This window comes from Rana temporaria, chromosome 3 (assembly GCF_905171775.1).
Source record: "Rana temporaria chromosome 3, aRanTem1.1, whole genome shotgun sequence".
In the NCBI taxonomy this organism is placed as follows: domain Eukaryota; kingdom Metazoa; phylum Chordata; class Amphibia; order Anura; family Ranidae; genus Rana; species Rana temporaria.
The window spans coordinates 416,848,388-416,869,838 of NC_053491.1; the positions used below are offsets into that span (position 1 = coordinate 416,848,388).

A 21,451-nucleotide genomic window follows, 5' to 3' on the forward strand; every position below is an offset into this window, starting at 1 on the left:
ATTAGGTGCCTCGGCTTATATTCGGGTCGGCTTATACTTGAGTATGTACGGTAGCTTGGGTTATAGTGTAGATTTAGTGTCATTCCCAGGTGAAGTTACTTCTTTGGTCTTGTCAAGTCCCCTCTGGCACAGACCTGAGAATTAAAAAAAAAAAAAAAAAATTATTTTCTGCTTTAAAACATATCCAATAAAGAAGTCGAATTTCTTCATAAAATTAGGCCTATATGTATTCTGCTATATGTTTTGGTAATGAAAAGTCCCAATAAGCGCATATTGATTGGTTTATGTGAACGTTATAGCATCTACAAACTATGGGAGATATACTGGAATTTTATTTTATTTTTTTATACTAGTAATGGTGGCGATCACTGACTTATAGCAGGACTGCGATATTGTGGCGGACAAACAGACAGTAACTGACATTGTGCGGGATTCAGTGACACTAATACAGTGCTAAAAATACTCATGACACTGGCTGGGAAGGGGTTAAAAATCTAGGGCGATCAAAGGGTTAAATGTGTGCATAGCCAGTGTTTGTGTTTACTATGTGTGCTGCTTTTACGAAGGGAAGAAATGGATTTGAGTTTGAGTGAATAATCACAGCAGAAGCAGCGTGCATGCCCCCTGCTGGTGGAAGTGCACACGTGTGTGTGTGTGTGTCTGTGTATGTATGTATGTGTATAAATAAAAATAAAAAAAAATATATATATATACATTATATTAGAGGTGCACCGAAATGGAAATTTCAGGCCGAAACCGAAAATTACTTTTTTTTTTGTTTTCAAATGTATGTTAAAACACCATCCCCACCTCCTGCCACCATCACCTACTGCCACCACCAGCTTCTTTATTACCTTAAAGCTGGGCTGTGCTGTGCTGTGCTGGACATGGCTGTGCTGTGCTGGACATGGCTGGGCGCTGTGATGTGCTGAGCTCTACTGGACTGGACTGTCCCTGCTCCGTCCTCTGCCTATGGCGAGTGCACTGCACGAGCCAACGAGTGTCACTGCCAAAGTGTCCCTCCTGAGTCCTCCTGACTAGATCGGCTATTCAAAAATGGCGCCGGGTGGCGCCATTACGTATCTGCTTATGCGCCGCCCGGCCGAGCGGATACGGCACCCGGCGCCATTTTTGAATAGCCAATCGAGTCAGGAGGCAGTGACACTCGTTGGCTCGTGCAGAGGACGGAGCCTTGACAGCCCAGCGACTATTTTTTTTACGAGTACCCGATGCCAATATCTGCAATTTTAAAGCTGTTTCGGCATGTCGCCAAAACAGCTGTTTTGGGCCGATATGTTTCGGCCACCGATATATCGGTGCATCCCTAATAAAATAAATATATATATATATATTTTTATATCCATCTATCTATCTATCTATCTATCTATCTATCTATCTATCTATCTATCTATCTATCTATCTATCTATCATATGTGTGCAGCTGTCGCCCTGTAGCAGTAAAAGTGCTTTAGGGAGGTCAGCAAGTGGTTAACATTTTAGTCCATTTAGTCCATACATTAATTTATAAGGAAAAAAAAAAAATAGATATTATTACAGCAGTTTGACTTTATATGTCTCATAGGCCAAAAAAATTCACCTATCTGCTAGCAAATGTTTATTTTTCGAGTAATGCCCTTGAAGCATGCGAAGTACAGTTTACACTTCCTGGTCATTCATTTAGTATCTTCACTACTAAAAACCGAGCTAGTCTCCTGTTATATAGCTCTTCCAATAACCTTTGAAAAGTAGTAAAAATAATGTTTAAATAATAAAGTGATATGGCCTTTTGTCTTTCCAGGTTTCCCTTCTCTCTCTACCCACGGTGATATGGCTGCACAGATTATGGGAATGCCTCCCCCTCCACCTCCTAAAAGCAGATCCAATGAAGGCAGCCAGCGACTGTCCACAGAGGTATGTAGATGTCCCCCTACAACTTACTTTGATGCTTTATCCTCCAAACATCCTGACTTTGGCTGTCTCCACCAGATTGCTCCCGCAATGCCAAGGCATGAAGATGGGAAACCACCAACTCCACCTCCAAAAACGAGGAAATCTAGTGTAATTCAAGAACCTGGACTTTGATCTTCCAAGAATCTGATGGACCATTTATTAAAAAGGGAAGACTGTGGAACTTGTAAATGCATCTATTTAAGACTTTTAAGACCGACTTTCAAGCTACACTTAAAGACTGTATCTGTACAGACACACTCCATAAAAAGACACTTGAAATGGTAGCAGGTGATCTGCTTACTAGCCTACAAAGTGTTTACCTCCCGAGGGTGAACCAGAGAGACCCTGGCAACAAAATCCATACACCTCCTCAAAGCATTGAAGAAGAGGAACACGAAATGTTCATAGCTAAACTGCATTTTGTATATACAGATAACGGATTTATTTGTAAGAGAAAGCCACAAACCACACTGTGTCTCCATATGCCTTTTGCCCACTGTTTTAAGACTTGGTCGGTGGGGGTGAGGGAACAAAACTGCTGTGGGCATGACATGTAAGCACTTAAAGATGACTATGCACGCCAGCGTGACCAGCATCATCCTCCCAAACCTTTCTGTCACGGCCGAATTCCAAGCCATATGGACAGGCACAGCTTTGGCACATCCGATGCTGGTGCCAAAGTTTCCCAGTGCCTTCCAGCCCTCTGCATATTTCCATTAGCCAGTGAAGCTGCCCATCATAGTGATGGGTCAATAGGAATGTATTGGTCAGAATGGCTTGGCGTTCAACTCTGATAGAAGGTTGCAAAGGCACCTCTAGGCATGTAAAACCTGCAGCAGTTTTTATTTTCCTAAAAACAAAAAAGTCTCTTTAAAGGGGTTTTCCCTTTTCAGTAAAAAGGTAGAAAATTGTTCCAGTGGGGAAGTAATACCCAACTGCACTTTTGCACCTTCTCATTCCAGTTCTGTACAACAGCAGCTGCCCATCCTAATTTCTATGCATGGCCATTCTCAATGAAACCGCGACACAGCTCCTGCCTCAGAAACTCACAAAAATCATCTGATCTTCAGGGATTCCATTGGTTGCTACTTACCCATTGGAGAGAATAGTCATCTCTTTGAAGTTGAAGGCCCCTTTTATTTTATTTTTATATACCTCTCATGCCCAAATGTTTTTATTACTCTTATATAATGTAGGATCCAAGAAGAGAAACGTAAATAATGTAAATAATTCTATCCAAGATGACTATGCATTTCTAAGGATTGTTATGTACATTTAAAAGGCCAGTAAATCTAAAATCGAAAATATTTTATATGAAAGCGCTACTAATTTCAGTTACAAATATACATGAAAAAAATTTGTATGGAACTTGAGATATGTTCTATTCTTTTACATTTATTGTGTGCAAATCATTCCATATTATCAGGTATTTAAAAAGAGCAACTTGAGTCAAAACATTCAGGACAATGTTTAGAGCCTCTGTCAGACTTTTATTGGTCTTTGTTCCCATTGAAGTGATTCCTACTCATTTCCTTTCTCAATGACCACTGTCTGTGGGACAGAAAGAAAGGGAAAAGCTCCCCAACAGGGATACGGACAGCAATAAAAGCTTTGCAGAGTTTTTAACCCGTTTAATGCTCTTTCCAAATCAAATATCAAAAGTTTGAGCTGCACTTCCCCTTTATTCTAGGAAAGTATTACTGCAGGGAGCTTTGTTTTTGGCTTGTATTTGACTTTGTTGCTTAACCACCCGGAACATATTGCTGATCAAAGACCAGAGAACTTTTTGCGATTCGGCACTGCGTTGCTTTAACTGACAATTGCGCGGTCGTGCGACGTGGCTCCCAAACAAAATTGGCGTCCTTTTTTCCCCACAAATGGCTTTCTTTTGGTGGTATTTGATCACCTCTGCGGTTTTTAGTTTTTGCGCTATAAACAAAAATAGAGTGACAATTTTGAAAAAAAAAATTATATTTTTTACATTTTGCTATAATAAATTAAATATTCCCCAAAAATATATAAAAAAAAATGTTTTCCCTCAGTTTAGGCCGATACGTATTCTTCTACATATTTTTCGTTAAAAAAAAATCGCAATAAGTGTTTATTGATTGGTTTGCACAAAAGTTATAGCGTTTACAAAATAGGGGGTATTTTTATGGCATTTTTATTTTTACTAGTAATGGCGGCGATCAGCGATTTTTTTTTTCCGGTACTGCGACATTATGGCGGACACTTTTGACACATTTTTGAGACCATTGGCATTTTTATAGCGATTAGTGCTATAAAAATGCATTGGATTACTATAAAAATGCCACTGGCAGTGAAGGGGTTAACTAGGGGGAGGGCAAGGGGTTAAGTATGTTCCCTGGGTGTGTTCTAACTGTAGGGGGGGGGTTTAACATGGGGACATTACTGATCTTCTGTTCATACATTGTATGAACAGAAGATCAGCATTTCTCTTCCTGACAGGACCGGGAGCTGTGTGTTTACACACACAGCTCCCGGTCCCCGCTCTGTAACGAGCGATCGCGCCTGCCGGGCACACGCACGGGAGTGGGGGGCGCGCGCCTCCGGCGGCGCGCACATGCCCCTAGTGGCCTGTGCGAGAGCCGACGTATAGCTACGGGCTCTCGTGCAGGGGAGCCGACCTGCCGCCGTAAAACGACGGCGGCTGGTGGGCAAATAGTTAAAGTGATTGTGATCCTATTTATTTATTTTTTAAACACCAAACCTATTATAATAACCTGCTCAGTGCAATGGTTTTGCACAGAGCAGCCCCAATGCTCCTCTTCTCTGGACCCTCGCCTGGCTTCTCCTCTTCACGGTGTGCCACCATAAGAAGCCGCTTGCTATGGAGGTGCTCGTGCAGGCTCGACCCTGAGCCACGCTGTCCTGGTCCATTAGCACAGACAGCGCAGCTCAGCCCACCTCCCACTCCATCGTCGAAGGATTTGAGTGACAGTGGCTCCTGCTGCTATCAATCTGCCCTGAGAGTGGAGAGAGCCAATGCTCTTGAACACAGCACTGGATCGGGCTCAGGTAAGTACAAGGGGGGCTAGAGGGGGGAGCTGCACACAGAAGGATTTTTATTTTTAATGTATAGAAATGCATTAAGGTAAAAAAGAAATTTAACCTTCACAACCACTTTAAAGACGAAGGCCCGGATTCACAAAACACTTACGCCGACGTATCTCGAGATACGCCGCGCAAGTGTAAATATGCGCCGTCATATCTATGCGCCGGACTCTGAAACCAAGATACGCCTGAAAATAGGCTTCATCCGACCGACGTAACTTTCCTACGCCGGCGTATCTTGGGCGCATATTTACGCTGGCCGCAAGTGGCGCTCCCATTGATTTCCTATTCACATATGCTAATGAAGGAGATACGTCGATTCACGAACGTAGATGCGCCCGGCGCATAATATACGCGGTTTACGTAAGTCATACGCCCGGCGTAAAGTTATTCCCCATATATGAGGCGCAAGTCATGCAAACGTATGGACCAGGGAACACAGCCATCGTATTTTACGTTGTTTACTTAGTACGTGAATAGAGCTGGGCGTAGGTTACGTTTACGTCGTAGGCAGTGATCCGTCGTATCTTAGGGAGTAGTTACGACGTGATTCTGAGCATGCGCCGTTCGTTTGAAGTACTTCTATGACGCTTGGCCCATCATTTGCATGGGGTCACGCATCATTAGCATGGCTCACGCCCACTTCCACCTACGACGGCTTACGCCAAGGAAACCCAGCGTATCTTTAACAGCGAGTGCTTTGTGAATCCAGTGCTTGCCTCTGTGCGCTACTCCGGCATAAATATGCGCCAATGTATGTAAATCCGGGCCAAATTGTTTGGCTATATGTTAAAAGTTTGGCTTTTCATTATCTTTCTAGGAAACGGTCACAAAAAAAATGGTGTCAGTGAATAGCTAAAGTCTGTAGCAGTGATGCAATATGTTTCTTGATAAGCTTTTGTAAGTCATTTTAAAAGCAGTTGAAGCATTCCCTTCACAAGATCTAAAATCTCTTTCTGGAAGTCCATGTGTTGGATCAAAAGTTAAATTGTTACTTCTATCTAAGAGTTAGATTCTTAGGGCCTGATTCATAAAGAACTGCGGCGGCGTAACGTATCGTCTTTACGTTACACCGCCGCAAGTTTTTTAGCGCAAGTGCCTGATTCACCAAGCACTTGGGTGTAAACTTACGGCGGTGTAACGTAAAGCCATCCGGCGCAAGCCCGCCTAATTCAAATGGGGCGTGTACCATTTAAATTAGGCGCGTTCCCACGCCGAACGTTCTGCGCATGCTCCGTGTGAAAATTTCTCAACGTGCATTGCGCGAAATGACGTCGCCCGACGTAATGTTTTGAATGGCGACGGGCGTAACGTACTTTCGTATTCCCGGACGTCTTACGCCAAAAAAAAAAATTATATTGAAATTCGACGCGGGAACGACGGCCATACTTTAACATGGCTCGTCTAAAGTTAAGCCATGAAAAAGCAGGCCAAACTTTGCGACGGGAAAAACCGACTAGCGACGACGTAACGAACGCCTGTACCTTCGTGGATCTCCATAAAAGCTAATTTGCATACCCGACGCTGGAAAACGACGCAAACTCCACCCAGCGGCGGCCAAAGTATTGCATCCTAAGATCCGAAGGCTTACGAAGCCATACGCCTGTCGGATCTTAGCCAAAAGCCGTTGTATATTTTTTGTGAATTACAAATAAAGATACGACACGGCAAATTTGAAAATACGCCGGAGTATCAGTAGATGCTCCGGCGTATTTCCTCTGTGAATCTGGCCCTTAGTTACATTTCCCAGAGTAGGGTCCCTTTCATGGAGGTCTGCCTGCCAATTTTTCAAGCAGACTTGAACAGCTTCATGGCTTCATGGATGGATGGATGGATGGATGTAACTGTATGCACTCTATGTAGGTTTGTGGGCAGCTGGATGTAAACAGACTTGTGACCTGAGTCCATCCTGGTATGGGGGAAAACAAAGGCAACAAGTCCATTCACAAATGGCAGCCCATAGATACAACATGGGCCCGCTGTAAAAAAAAAAAAAAAAAAAAAAACAAGGATGCGGTTTGTCACAAGAGGTGACATCTGTCCTATTCTGCTCTAATGCAGTATAATCTGTTTATGGATCCCCTGCTTGACGGAGAAGAGTGCCTCTGTGTGAAAGGACCCTAAGAGATGGAATCCGATTGGTTGTTGTTAAACAGTACTACTTTTTGTTTCATTTTCACACATGTACCTAAGTGTGCATGATACCGCCGTTTGTTTGGTTTTTCCTCATCATTTCTTGCAAAACATCTTCTCAAAGGGTGATTAGCAATTTTGACTAATAAGGGCCAGTCTGAGTATCACAAGCAAAACCTAGGTTATATCTGAGATAAAATGCTGGCTCAGCAGCAAAGCTTTTCCAACATGTAGAATTCTCTTGGCCTGTTTCATGCGTGTGCTTTTTTTTTTGTCCAGTATAGAAAAAACATGGCCACACTCGCATATGGTCAAATCCTTACCTCTGATGCTGGAAGATTAAAATAGATTTTATTATAGGGTTGTCCAGATACCGATACTAGTATCGGTATCGGGACCGATACCGAGTATTTGCGGGAGTACTCGTACTCGCGCAAATGCTCCCGATACCTAAATAGAATACTTTTTTTGTATTTATCAACATGTTCTATGAAAATTCTTTGAGTTTTTTACTACTGCGTGACAAGCAAATAAAACATTTTTATTCATTTTTACTCATTTTTATTCTTTTATAATGTCTTGAGTTAGAGTTCTTCATAATTCTAAAGAAAATATCCTTAGTCTGTATTGTGGTTTGAAAACTGTCACATGACATTTAAAAAAAGTATCGGTATTCGGTATCGGCGAATACATGAAAAAAAGTATCGGTACTTGTACTCGGTCCTAAAAAAGTGGTATCGGGACAACCCTAGATTTTAACATTACACAAGTATGAGAAAAGGAATGATGTGTTTATGCCAAAGGATGACTTTAGCATACATTTTAGTGTACAGTATCTCACAAAAGTTAAATTTTTGTAAATATTTTCTATCTTTTCATGTGATAACACTGAAGAAATTACACTTTGCTACAATGTAAAGTAGTGAGTGTACAGCTTGTATTGGAGTATAATTTAACTGTTCCCTCAAAATGACTTGCCACACGGCCAATATTGTCTAAACTGCTCGCAAACAAATGTGAGTACATCCCTATGTGTCCAAATTGGGCCCAATTAGCCATTTTCCCTCCCTGGTGTCATGTGAATCGTTAGTGCTACAAGTTCTCAGATGTGTTAAATTTGGTGTTATCACTCTCACTCTCATACTGGTCACTGGAAGTTCAACATGGCAAGGAACTCACTGAGGATCTGAAAAAAATGAATTGTTGCTCTATATAAAGATGGCCTAGGCTAGGCGACGTTTGCCAAGACTCTAAAAATGAGCTGCAGCACGGTGGCCAAGACCATACAGCGGTTTAACAGGTCTCGCCATGGTCAACCAAAGGAGTTGAGTGCACGTGCTTAGCATCCTATTCAGAGGTTGTCTTTGGGAAATAGATGTATGAGTGCTGCCAGCATTGCTGCAGAGGTTGAAGGGGTGGGGGGGGGGGGTCAGCCTGTCAGTGCTCAGACCATACGTTGCACACTGCATCAAATTGGTTTGCATGGCTGCCGTCCCAGAAGGAAGCCTCTTCTAAAGATGATGCACAAGAAAGCCCGCAAACCGTTTGCCGAAGACAAGCAGCCTAAGGACATTGATTACTGGAACCATGTCCTGTGGTCTGATGAGACCAAGGTAAACGTATTTGGTTCAGATGGTGTCAAGTGTGTGGCGTCAACCAGGTGAGGAGTACAAAGACAAGGGTGTCTTGCCTACAGTCAACCATTGTGGTGGTAGTGGCATGGCCTGGGGCTGCATGAATGCCAACATGTACTGTGACATACTGAAGCAGAGCATGATCCCCTCGCTTCGGAGACGGGGCCGCAGGGCAATATGCAAACATAACAACCCCAAACACACCTCCAAGTCAATCACTGCCTTGCTAAAGAAGCTGAGGGTAAAGATGATGGACTGGCCAAGCATGCCTCCAAACCTAAACCCTATTGAGCATCTGTGGGGCATCATCAAATGGAAGTTGGAGGAGCGCAAGGTTTCTAACATCCACCAGCTCTGTGATGTCATCATGGAGGAGTGGAAGTGGTCTCCAGTGACAACCTGTGAAGCTCTGGTGAACTCCATGCCCAAGAGGGTAAAGGCAGTGCTGGAAAATAATGCTGGCCACACAAAATATTTACACCTTGGTCCCAGTTTGGACATTTTCATATAGGATCCCCTCACTTTTGTTGCCAGCTGTTTTGAAATGAATAGCTGTTTGTTGAGTTATTTTGAGGAAACAGCAAATTTACACTGTTATACAAGCTGTATACTCACTACTTTACATTGTAGAAAAGTGTAATTTCTTCAGGAATTGTCACATGAAAAGAGATAATAAAATATTTACAAAAATGTGAGGGGTGTACTCACTTTTGTGAGATATTGTAGGTTTCAGGGCCAGATGGGTCCCCTTCCTAAGGCAACTCCTCAATTTTGTTGGTTTTATAAAGTGCATGTCACCTACTTCCAAACCTCATAGTAGTCACATGGCCTTCTGTAGATATACTGTACTGTAGTTGCCCCATTGCCTTTTAGATCTTTCAGTGGTGGATTCTGCTAAAGGGGCAATTTTCAAATAAATATTCTAGTTACCACCTAGGATCAAGCAACAATTGTTGTTAAGAGTACTGTATTTTTCATTTCAGCTATGGCATTGTCACCCCTGGACAAACACTGGCACATTCCACATTGTCACTGTAGCAGCGCTCTTGGGGGGTGTTACTAAAACACACTGGTGCAGTTGTGCGTATTAATGCATATTAACCAATCGGCTTCTAACTTCAGCTTGTTTAATTAGGCTTTGACAGTAAGGGCTCATTTAGACTTGCTTCGGCTTCAACACACGTCTATCGCTTCCACATGCTTTTATGATGTGTTTTGGTGCTTCTGTGATTCTCTTTTGAAGTTTTGTTGAAGCTTGACCGATGCCCTGCGTGTGTTATCTCATACCCGCAATTTCGCCAAAACAAAGTGAGGCTAAAGCAGGCCATACGCGGTCTAATCTCAAACAAATTTTATTTTCAAAATCAGAAAGTTCAGTTTTTTTGTGATCTGATGATGCCACCATTGATTTTCAAAATTTGCCGACCAAGCTTTCAATTTCACCTCATGTTGCTACAGAAAAGAATTTTCATTGCTGGAAATCTTCTTTTCTTTACACAAGTTTTCCTTTTTCTATTACATTTCTCGCACGATTCTCCCATTATTGATTCGAAAATCGTTTGTTTTTCAAAAAATTTCCAACATGTCCGATTCCTTAAATTTGATTGCCGCAGAAAAATCGGCTGTTGCTGCAGCCCACTAATGGTGTGAAATTCGTATGAAAATTCTTATATACGGTTTTTCGTACAGAAATGTTTTCGAAATTCAAACCGTGTCTGGCCGGCATAAAGCTGAAGCTGAATTAAGGCGGATCTCTGCTGAAAAAAAAAATATTAAAAATCAGCAGCTACAAATACTAAAGCTGCTGACTTTTAATATTAGGACACTTGCCTGTCCTGGAGTCCAGCGCCGTCCGCAGCAAAGGATGAGCGATCGCTCGTCACTCTGCTGCCCCCCGCCATCCTCGGTGAGGGAACCAGGAAGTGAAGCGCTCCTGCTTCACTGCCCAGTTCCCTACGGCGCATGCACGAGTCACGCTACACCTGCCGATTGGCTCCGCTGTGTACTGGGAGCCGAGTGTTCCGAGAACACAACGGGGGGAGGGAGACGGGAGGTGACGTCATGCCCGCAGTTTACCCGAGACTGTGTGGCCGGAAGTGGGTAAAAATACCTGTCTTTAGACAGGTATCTGCACCCCCCCTTCCCCCCTGAAAGGTGTCAAATGTGACACCGGAGGGGGGGAGGGTTCCGATCAGCGGGAGTTCCACTTTAGGGTGGAGCGCCGCTTTAAAGCCTCTCAAAAGCTGCAGGTGCTTTAAGCAAGCTTTGTCATACAGTTCTTTGGATGCTTTGAAGCACATCTAAAGCTACAAGGGGTATAGTTTTTGAAGCAAAGCCAAAACGCAGGGTGTAAACAGGACTGTAATCTAACCATTTTATTTAGTGACAGGGACTTTGACTCATTCAGAGAACTTTAACAAAGCCTGTCTGAAGCCATATTTTTAAAGTGAAGTTCCACCCATAAATATAACATTACATCAGTAGTTTTAAAAAAAATTCATTAGTCCTTTAAGAATTTTTTTTTTTTTTAGATGGCTTTTAAAGTGTTGTTGCTAGGCAGAATAGTTAATCTTCCCTCTTCCTGCACCTAGGTGCTTAAGCTTCCTAACCTACACCGCATATACTCCTGGGAATGTAGTGGGTGTAACTTTCCAGGAGTCTGTGCACTCCCCAGTCTCGAAGTATCATGTGACTTGGACAGTACAGGTGCTGAAACCTATTACACTGCTTGTGCGAGATCTGCAAGGCTGAAATCCAGGAAGTCATACAGTCTGGCTTCATGATGCCCACACTTAAGATGGCCCCAGTCAATTTCTATTTTATAAAGTGTCTAAATGCTGTAACAACCTAACAAAATGGACCTTAGTTTACAGACTAACTTTACTAGAATACATTAAGCTTGTATATTACAGGGGTATTTATATTTAAAAAGTGAAATTGTGGCCGGAACTCCGCTTTAAGCAAGTGTAAACTAGTCCTAAGACCTAGAAGACACCCCCCCATGATTTTCACAGGAAAACCATGCAAAGAGTCTACAAGATGTGCACAACACAGAGAGAGTAAACACTATTTCTCTTCTCACCCATCGTGGTACATGGTTCTGTATGTTAGTAACCCATGGCTTATACTGCTGTCTGCAGGAGTTTTGCACATTGGGCTAAAACAAATGAAATAAAAGTAGAGGCCAAGTGTTCAATTCTTTGTAGCAGTATTAAATATACAAAGTGCTATATGCTTCAGTGTACTCTGAGAAATGAATGTTACAGTAACTATTACCATTCTATTTAATTGCTGTAAAAAACAAAAAAGTTTTTTTTCTCTACTTTATTAGACAAAAATTACACAAAATTCCTCCCTCAGACAGTGATATCACATTTACGCCAACACTGTCAATGATCTAGTAGATATAAACAGGACATAATACGGAGTGATCCTAGCTTGTGGTTTACTGACTTATATCTTAAGAAGCTATTGCCAACGTCAAATCTTCCTCCTGGTGTTCTCTCCCTCCAGCCAGTTCATCTGTAAAACATACATACATCCATGAGTGTTGTCTAGGAAATCTCATTAATCATCCGATCAAAGAGACTTTATACTTACCTGTCCCAGGTGCCCATGTCCGTTGCTACAATCTGGTTACATCACCTACCAGGTACAAATGGTCAGTTTGGTGGGAACCATCTGACTTTTGGCCTGTGAGTATGTCCCATGTCCTACGGAAGCCGGTCTTTTTAGCCCATGCTCCTCCTCTAACATTTATATAAAGAAGAAATATGGTCCATGCTCTTTCCCAAAGAATAAGTATGGTCCATGCGCCTTCACAACTTTTTCCTAAAGAACAAGTATGGTCCATGCTCTTTCCCAGCGTTTTCCTAAACAATAAGCAAGGTGCATGCTCCTTCCCAACAAGTATGGTCCATGCTCCTTCCCAATGTTTTCCTAAAGAACAAGTACGGTCCATGCTCTTTCCCAAACAATAAGTACGGTCCATGCTCTTTCCCAAACAATAAGTACGGTCCATGCTCTTTCCCAAACAATAAGTACGGTCCATGCTCTTTCCCAAACAATAAGTACGGTCCATGCTCTTTCCCAAACAATAAGTACGGTCCATGCTCCTTCCCAACAAGTACGGTCCATGCTCCTTCCCAACAAGTATGGTCCATGCTCCTTCCCAACAAGTATGGTCCATGCTCCTTCCCAACAAGTATGGTCCATGCTCCTTCCCAACAAGTATGGTCCATGCTCCTTCCCAACAAGTATGGTCCATGCTCCTTCCCAACAAGTATGGTCCATGCTCCTTCCCAACAAGTATGGTCCATGCTCCTTCCCAACAAGTATGGTCCATGCTCCTTCCCAACAAGTATGGTCCATGCTCCTTCCCAACAAGTATGGTCCATGCTCCTACCCAACAAGTATGGTCCATGCTCCTACCCAACAAGTATGGTCCATGCTCCTACCCAACAAGTATGGTCCATGCTCCTTCCCAACAAGTATGGTCCATGCTCCTTCCCAACAAGTATGGTCCATGCTCCTACCCAACAAGTATGGTCCATGCTCCTTCACAACTTTTTTCTAAAGAACAAGTATGGTCCATGCTCCTTCCCAATGTTTCCCTAAAGAAAAAGTATGGTCCATGCTCTTTGCGAAACAACAAGTAAGGTGCATGCTCCTTCCCAACGTTTTCCTAAAGAACAAGTATGGTCCATGCTCCTTCCCAACTTTTTCATACAGAACAAGTATGGTGCATGCTCCGTCCCCAGTTGGTACTGTAAGAAATGGAATATAACAACTTACCTCCATGAAAAATAATTCTCATTTATTAGTGCGTGGCCTGCCTAGGACCTGTACAGTACAGTGTTTGTCAATCCTGTGCGCTTGTACACTCTGATACATGCACAAGATCAGCCAAGGATGAGTTCTAGTCATAAAAATCATGGCCAGTTTGCCCAAGACATATCTGTCTTTGCTTTGGCTCATCATACTGTGTTTGGCAAACTCCATTCAAGAGTTCAAAGCCAAGGCCGAACCTTTGAAAGGTCAGGGAAGACTGGTGGAAACCACCCTGATCTAGAATCCCTCAGTTTAGGGTAGGTGAGAAGTCTGAATTCTGGATGAGGGACACTGGTTGCCATTTCACGGCTTATGCCAATTACATGAGCAGCCTGCAGAAACAGTGAAAGAATAGCCCTAGTCTTTTCCTGGTCCTGTCCTGCTACCAATGGTGCAGCTGGCCTCAGAGCTACAACAGACTGGAATGTGTTCATATTTAAATTTCCCTTGTCATTCGCTCACCAAGGCATCTCTGACCAGACTGATTCTGTTCTGTGGAATGGACCGTTCAAAGTGTTGAGGATCCGTAAATGACACTTCATTTGGCACCTAAAATAAACATATGACATATTGAAATTACTACCATATTATCCGAGCCTAATTCGAAGGAAGGGCTATGTGGTTATTACAGTGACAAAAGCAACCAATCAGAATCATGGTGTGACAAATTTTAAAGGGGTTGTAAAGGTTTGTTTTTTATTTTCTAAATAGGTTCCTTTTAAACTAGTGCATTGTTGGCTCACTTACCTTTTCCTTCAATTTCCCTTCTAAATTTTGTTTTCTTTGTCTGAATTTCTCACTTCCTGTTTCTCCTCAGTAAGCTTTCCACCATCATCTGAGCGGTGGATAGTCAGCTAGAACAGCTTACTGAGGAGGAACAGGACGTGAGAAATTCAGACAAAGAAAGAAAAAACATTTAGAAGGGAAATCGAAAGAAAAAGGTAAGTGAACCAACAATGCACTAGCTTAAAGGAACCTATTTAGAAAATAAAAAACAAACCTTTATAACCCCTTTAAGCCTCATACACACAATCGGACAAATCTGTGGATTTTTGGCCGAAGGGCGTTGGCCGTAAACTTGTTCTGCATACAGACGGCAGAACTTTTTCAGCCAACATACATGAAACTACGTGGTTTTTCAAATCTTTAGCGATGCCCTTTGGGCAACTTCTGCTAATGTTGTCTGATGGTCAGCATTGGTTTGGAGCATGCGTGTTTGTACTTTGGATTTTAGGCCGACGATCACACACGATCGGATAGTCTGACGGAACACATTTGTTGTCGGACAATTTGTGAGCATGACCATCCAACATTTGTTGTCGGAAATTCTGACAACAATTGTCCGATGGAGCATACGGACGGTCGGATTATCTGACAAAACGCGCCCATCACACAATTGTTGTCAGAATATCCGATCGTGTGTCTTTAGTGTAGTAAACTTTTATGGTTGCAGTTTACAGCAGTACTTTGGGGCAGATCCACAGAGATACGCTACGCCGCCGTAACTTTCCCGGCTTTGGTTCGAATCCTGAAAGATTGCACGCCGAAAGTTACGGCGGCGTAGTCTATCTCTAGCGGCGTGTAAAAAGATTATACAAACAGTATAAATAACACCGCGCTACTTAAAAACATATAAATGGCCGCCAACACAACAGAAATAGATCAATTCTGTAAAAACATATAACAAAACAGCAAAGTGTAGCGCTAAATATACGTGCAAAAGGGAATGTAGAAATAAACCCTGTGAGGAGTATTCAAAGTGATGATAAAATAAAATCAAATCGTGAGTCCATAAAAAAGAGCAAGGACTTATAAGTGCAGTCTCTAATGTAAAAAAGTCCCAACAGTTGGTGAATCAATCAGCAGTGAAGTGATTTGTCATCATGCACATAAAGTGACAATCCGAAGTGTGTCCACCACCAGGAATGATTGGAGGCTTACCGGATTAAGTGGACCCAAATAGGTTTATCTCTAGCGGCGTAACGGTGCGTAATTCAAATCGGCGATTAGGGGGCGTGTTTCATTTAAATGAAGCAAGTCCCCGCGCCAAATAAACTGTGCATGCTCCGTTTCTAAATTTCCCGCTGTGCATTGCGCTAAATGACGTAGCAACGACGTAATTTTTTTTTTAACTTAGACGTGATTTACGTCCATCCCGATTCACGGACGACTTACACAAGAAAAAACAAAAAATTCAAATTTCGACACGGGAACGACGGCCATACTTAACTATACGCCGCAAAAAAGCAGCTTTAACTGTACGACGGAAAAAGACGACTAGAGACGACGTAAGAGAATGCGACGGCCGCGCGTACGTTCGTGGATCGTCGGAAATAGCTAATTTGCATACCCGACGCGGAAAAAGACGCAAACTCCACCCAGCGGACGCCGAAGTATTGCATCTACGATCCGAAGGCGTACGAAGCCGTACGCCTGTCGGATCGAACCCAGATTCTGTCGTATCTTGGTTTGAGGATTAAAAACTAGATACGACGCGGGTAATTTGAAAGTACGCCGGCGTATCAGTAGATACGCCGGCGTACTCCCTCTGTGGATCTGCCCCTTTGTGTCTAATCGCTGGTCTTTTCCATGCTGTAGTGAATGAGCTGGATTTTACCTAATGGAATGGTGACCAGAGGCAGCTCTCTCTGCAACAAACATCATCTGGTCAGATATTGAAATCACTGCCCACCTAATCCTGTTTTTAGAGAAACATTGAGTCTGCTATTGATGATCTCCTTCTGAAGATTGACTGACCGATTGACATATATTAAGCCAGTGTTTCTCAACTCCAGTCCTCAAGGCACCCCCACAGGTCATGTTTTCAGGCTTTCCATTATTTTGCACTGGGGATTTGATCAGATTCACTGCCTTAGTAATTATCACAGCCGTTTCATCTAAGGGAAATCCTGAAAACATGACCTTGAGGACCGGAGTTGAGAAACACTGTACTAACCTACTGGCTTTAATATGTCCTAATTGAGTCACTGAATCAAACAAGATTGGCGCAGAAAAAAATAATCAAAATACCTCATCTGTGTACATGTTGCAGGGTATACACACAGTTATATTTTTTTCGGTGAACAAAAAAAACTGACAAATCCCTCCATCCACACTTGATGTGGATGCAGGGATCTATCCCGCTGCAATATTGGATTTTGACAGCAGGGGCTTCCCTTCCTGTCAGAATACACTGATCAGCACTGCAGCCATTGGCTGCAAGTGCTCATCAAAAGCTGGTTTTCCTTCAGAACTGTTGAGCAGAAGCTAGTCTAATGAACGGGGTACGGCGTACACACATGCTGAATATCGATACGTGTATACCCAGCTTTAGTGTGTCAGAATGACAGTCAGGCAACAAGCATTTTTATAATGAGAACTTCTACATGTGGCCTCCAAATTTCTATACCGACAGGCTTCCTATAAAGATGCCACATGCCGACGTGTATCTGAGGCACTGTAAAAAAAGGGGTGAGCTCCTGGCCGATGGTCCCTGTAGTCCTGGTTGCGACATCATTAGAAGTAGCAGAGCATGGAATATGAAGCCTGCATGGGGGTAAGTGCCTCTTAACAATAATGCTACGGGAAGGGATGCTTTCCAAATCTACTGACATCAATAATTGGATACTTTCCTCCCACTAAAACCAATGTTGGGGCAGCATTGTAAACATTAGTACTGGGGCATTTCTTACACCTGGGCAGATCTTACTCCTGACCACAGTGAAAACCCCCAAACAGCCTGACTAACCCTAAACTTTGACCCCTGACCTTTAGAAAGTCTAGGACAGGGGTGCCCAACATTTTGAAGAGCAAAGGCCACTTAAGCGACTTTGTAACCAGTCAAGGGCCACAATGAGCGGAACAGGCGGATGACACGTCCAAGTGCACTCTGCATACGCAGACCCAGCCCGCTCTACTCTATGGGCCCTCCGAACTGATCTGCCCAGATGGAAGCGGACGGATCCCCTTTTCTGTTATTTTTTAGCGGATCGGATTGGAGGTAAGTGGGTGTAAATGGCCACAAGTCCATTTACATCTGTGGTTCAAAAGAGGTGAACAGAGGGTCCGATTGTGTTGGACCGATCAGCTTTATTGACAACTTAGGGATGGTGGGTCAGCAACCCACAATCTGGGCTTGCCATCCCAAAGCAGGAGGTCGTGGGCCACATCAGAGGGCTCTGCGGGCCACTGGTTGGGCACCCCTGGTCTAGGACTACACTAGCAATTAAATCTTTTTACTACTGCTTGGTACCTGGCTCATGTGCATTGCATTGAAATCAATGTGCTGCTAATGAGATGACTGCCAAGAAACAGTTCAATCTTTTGGTAGCAAGGGAATGTTATGGTCATTGTAGCCCTAGGTTCAGGGCCGATCCTAGGGTCACAGGCGCCTGGGTGCAGAAATATTTCTGGCGCCCCCCCACATGGGCGTTGTCATTTTACTAACTCCTCCCCTTTATAAATGTTTCTATGGCAATGACTCAAGCACAGAGATGTTCCCCCACAAAGTCTTCATTAATCTGGGACCCTTACATGATCTCTTAACAATAACCAAACTACAGGAAGAGAAGCAGAGTACTGTATTGGGACCTGGAGGGGGGCCTCTGTGATGGACACAGAGAGGGCTTCTATTAGAGAGTCTGTTAGATGTTCGGCGCCCCCACCTCTGCAGGTGCCTGGGTGCAATGCACCCTGCCTAGGTTTACAAGGCTTTTTGATGCCCTGGTGTAGATACCCTTTGAGAGTTATCCACTCCATAGAAAAAGACAAGTTTATTTGTCACACATTCTTTGATCTGAATGATTCTTACCTCTGAATAGGATTCCTGGAGACTTTCAACTTCCCGCTTTCCACCTGGCCATAGTCCATAAGACCAGTGCTGGCCGTGACTCATATGAGAAGACAGCAGGAGGACAACGGCAAGGAGCAGAACTACTGTCACATGGCGGCTCATTCTATACAAAATAAGGGGAACAGAATATATGTAGAAGCAGGGCTGGACTGAGACAAAAATTTAGCCCTGGACTTCATCCAGACCGGCCCACTTTAATTTTGCTAACAAGCATAAAAACAGTCAATAAACTAGAAGCAATTGTGCAAAAAAACTTAAGTGGCATAACATAAGGTGTCCTCACTCACCTCTTTTATTATTTCACTTATTCTCCTCTGTATTTTTCTCATCCTTCCCACATCACTGCATGAAGTGGAGTGCGAGCCGCACAGCCATTACTTTGACAGGCTGTCTCTGAAACCAGCCCACTGAGTCATCGGCCCACCGGGAAACTCCCTGTAGTCCCAATGGCCAGTACATGCCTGTGTTGAAGGCACTTTTCACTGGAACAAAAGACATCCTCCTTTACATGTGTTCCTACTGGTGCCATTGCTGTAGCAACACACACTTTTGCCACTGTTGTAATGATATTGTTTTTTTTATGTAAAGAAGATACATATCACAGTAGATTTTAACTGCCCTGTAGATGACAAGGTCACACGATGTCTTCAGATAAACATTGTGTGCCTTGCCCTAAACCATCGACATCACTGATCTGAGCAAAATACATCAAGAAAACAGAATACCGTATTTATCGGCGTATACCACGCACTTTTTTGCCCTGAAAATAAGGGCAAAATCGTGGGTGCGCGATATACGCCGATACCCGCGCCGAGTTTGAACACTGCGCCGGCATATACCGAGCGCAGTACACTCGTGTATAGTCGGGCAGGCTCGGCCCCTCTCGCGCTCACGTCCAGGACGTGAGCACGAGAGTAGCCGAGCCTGCCCGACTATACCCGAGTGTACTGCGCTCGGTATATGCCGGCGCAGTGTTCAAACTCGGCGCGGGAATCGAGAGGCAGCGGGGAGGACGCAGGAGCCGACGAAGAGGACACCCGAAGCCGCAGACGGACCCGACGAAGCCGCCGATGGACGCCGCGCAAGACACCAAAACTGTAAGTAGTAAAATGTAATAAAATGTTTTTTTTACAGGAATGTTGGGTCCACTTTAGAGGTGCGCGCTATACACCGGAGCGCGCAATACCCGATAAATATGGTACATAAAAACTAGAAAGTGTAGTCCTAGGCTGATCATAAATAAAGGGCAGGTGGACATGCAGATATGAAATAACCATAGACCTGTTTTTTTTAAAACTGCAGCAGCACTTAGCCGGCGGTTCAGCGTTGCTGCCCATTGATTTCAATGGGCAGGGGCGCTTTAGGAGCGGTGTATACACCTCAAAAGGTGCGGCTAGCAGGACTTTTTTTACTGTCCTGCCAGCTTACTGCTTCAGTGTGAAAGCCCTCTGGCTTTCACACTGGAGTGAAAGGAGAGGCTCTTTTAGGGCACTTTGCAGGCGCTGTTTTTAGCGCTATAGCGCCTCAGTGTAAAAGTAGCCTTAAATTCAATATTTAAAATGAATAGGTGGATCCATATCTACTGCAATTTTCCCTCCTGATCTATCTTAGCAATCATATGGAAAATTGCAACATCACTTTGCATTACATCACTTGTGCCTGGCAGCACTAGGGTTCAGAACTCAACCAGGACACTACTTGCATGGAATTTGCATGTTCCCTCTGTGCTTGCATGGGTTTCCTCTGGGCACTCCGGTTTCCTCCCATGCTGGTAGGTCAAATGGCACCCATCTATACTGGCCCTATTTCGGAGACATTTGACAGGCGGTAAAGAGGCAATATGTTGCCTCCTCGCCACCTGTTTTAAGCCCAAAAATGCAATACACACAGCGGCAGGGTGGTTGCAGTGCAGCCCCTTTCGCCCTGGGTATACCTACAACTGCAGCCACAGCATGTGTACACCCCTAGTTGCTGCCTCTGCAGCTAAAGGGGTAGCAGTTGGGGTTGGTAAAAACAGCTCAACCATGTGGTTTTACTGTCCCTCCAACCTGACATGTGAACAAGCACTTGGTTCACATCTGTGTGGATGAGTGCTGCGTGTAGGGCAGCCCATTCATTTCAATGGGCTTTCCTAACCACAGAAATGCAGGGAAAGAAGTCCCAGACCCTTTCTTTAAAAAGCACCAATGTGTGGGGTACCATTAAGAATTAATGGCACCCCTAAAGAGCAGAGCATTTGCCTGTGTGTCAGGGAAGAGCGCGATTGTGCGCGTGTTACCCCGACACGTTGCAGTGTGATCCAAGCCTTGGACAGGGGTGCCTCAAGACTGAAAACACTTTTCAAGGGCGCTCCGAATGGAAAAAGGTTTAGAAACACCGCTCTAGAGTGCGTTACCTGTCCTGCTTGAATGGCGTCTCTCCTCTCTGGTCTGGTGACAGATGTTTCCTTTGATGTCTCCTATTTATACATCAGTACAAACACATATCTCGCAGTGTGGGGTTGTACAATGACAGAGTAAATACAAAGCACCCTGCTGTTTAATCTGGATAAAGTCAGCAGCAGCAGGGAAGATTGGCTCAGATTGATTCGGAGGGGGGGGGGGGGGGGAGCATGTCCTGTTGTCTATTGTTTACCACAATTATACATCCCTTACCCAACTCCTTTTATAGGAACTTAAAGTCCAACATGTCACAAGCTATATTTTACATGAAATACAATAGAATCTGTTAGGGCCCATTCAGACGGTACCCAAACACACTTTCTATTGCAACGCAAGATCTGCTATGCTAATCATTTAAAAAAAGAACATCAATACACAAGTACAGGAGTAGGCAACACATATGTTGTATTGCCCTGGGGGTCCTATCCAAATAAAGAAAAAAACAGACATCTGAGTGTTTGACTCTACAGGATGTGAATTGGTACCTGGGGGCGCCCTAGTTTTGTTTATCCTCGGTGGATGCTTTTCCCAGTTGG

General features: G+C 43.8%; 2 protein-coding genes across 2 annotated transcripts in view; one reads left to right on the forward strand and one right to left on the reverse strand.

The window, feature by feature from the left end:
* Positions 1-3,314, forward strand: part of DOCK5 (dedicator of cytokinesis 5) — a 187,757-nt gene extending 184,443 nt beyond the window's left edge. The window contains 2 exon segments of the mRNA XM_040346102.1: positions 1,799-1,911; positions 1,987-3,314. Coding sequence (XP_040202036.1) covers positions 1,799-1,911; positions 1,987-2,082 — 209 coding nt within the window. The 3' untranslated portion in view covers positions 2,083-3,314.
* Positions 3,315-12,110: 8,796 nt separating this feature from the next.
* GNRH1 (gonadotropin releasing hormone 1) lies at positions 12,111-21,036 on the reverse strand. Its single transcript, XM_040346103.1, has 4 exons — positions 20,870-21,036; positions 18,433-18,577; positions 14,085-14,171; positions 12,111-12,314 (listed from the first exon to the last, which is right to left on the reverse strand). Exons 2-4 carry the CDS (start codon positions 18,574-18,576, stop codon positions 12,273-12,275), a joined length of 273 nt encoding a protein of 90 aa, XP_040202037.1. The 5' UTR covers position 18,577; positions 20,870-21,036; the 3' UTR covers positions 12,111-12,272.
* Between the last annotated feature and the right edge of the window lie 415 nt (positions 21,037-21,451).

What these genes read in the sequence shown, in the direction of transcription:
- GNRH1 (XM_040346103.1), bottom strand. Translation starts at nt 18,576, where the DNA reads ATGAGCCGCCATGTGACAGTAGTTCTGCTCCTTGCCGTTGTCCTCCTG. An exon ending in TCCAGGAATCCTATTCAGAG is followed by an intron (nt 14,172 to 18,432) that starts GTAAGAATCATT and finishes TGTTTATTTTAG; the next exon opens with GTGCCAAATGAAGTGTCATT. An exon ending in GTCTGGTCAGAGATGCCTTG is followed by an intron (nt 12,315 to 14,084) that starts GTGAGCGAATGA and finishes TATGTTTTACAG; the next exon opens with ATGAACTGGCTGGAGGGAGA.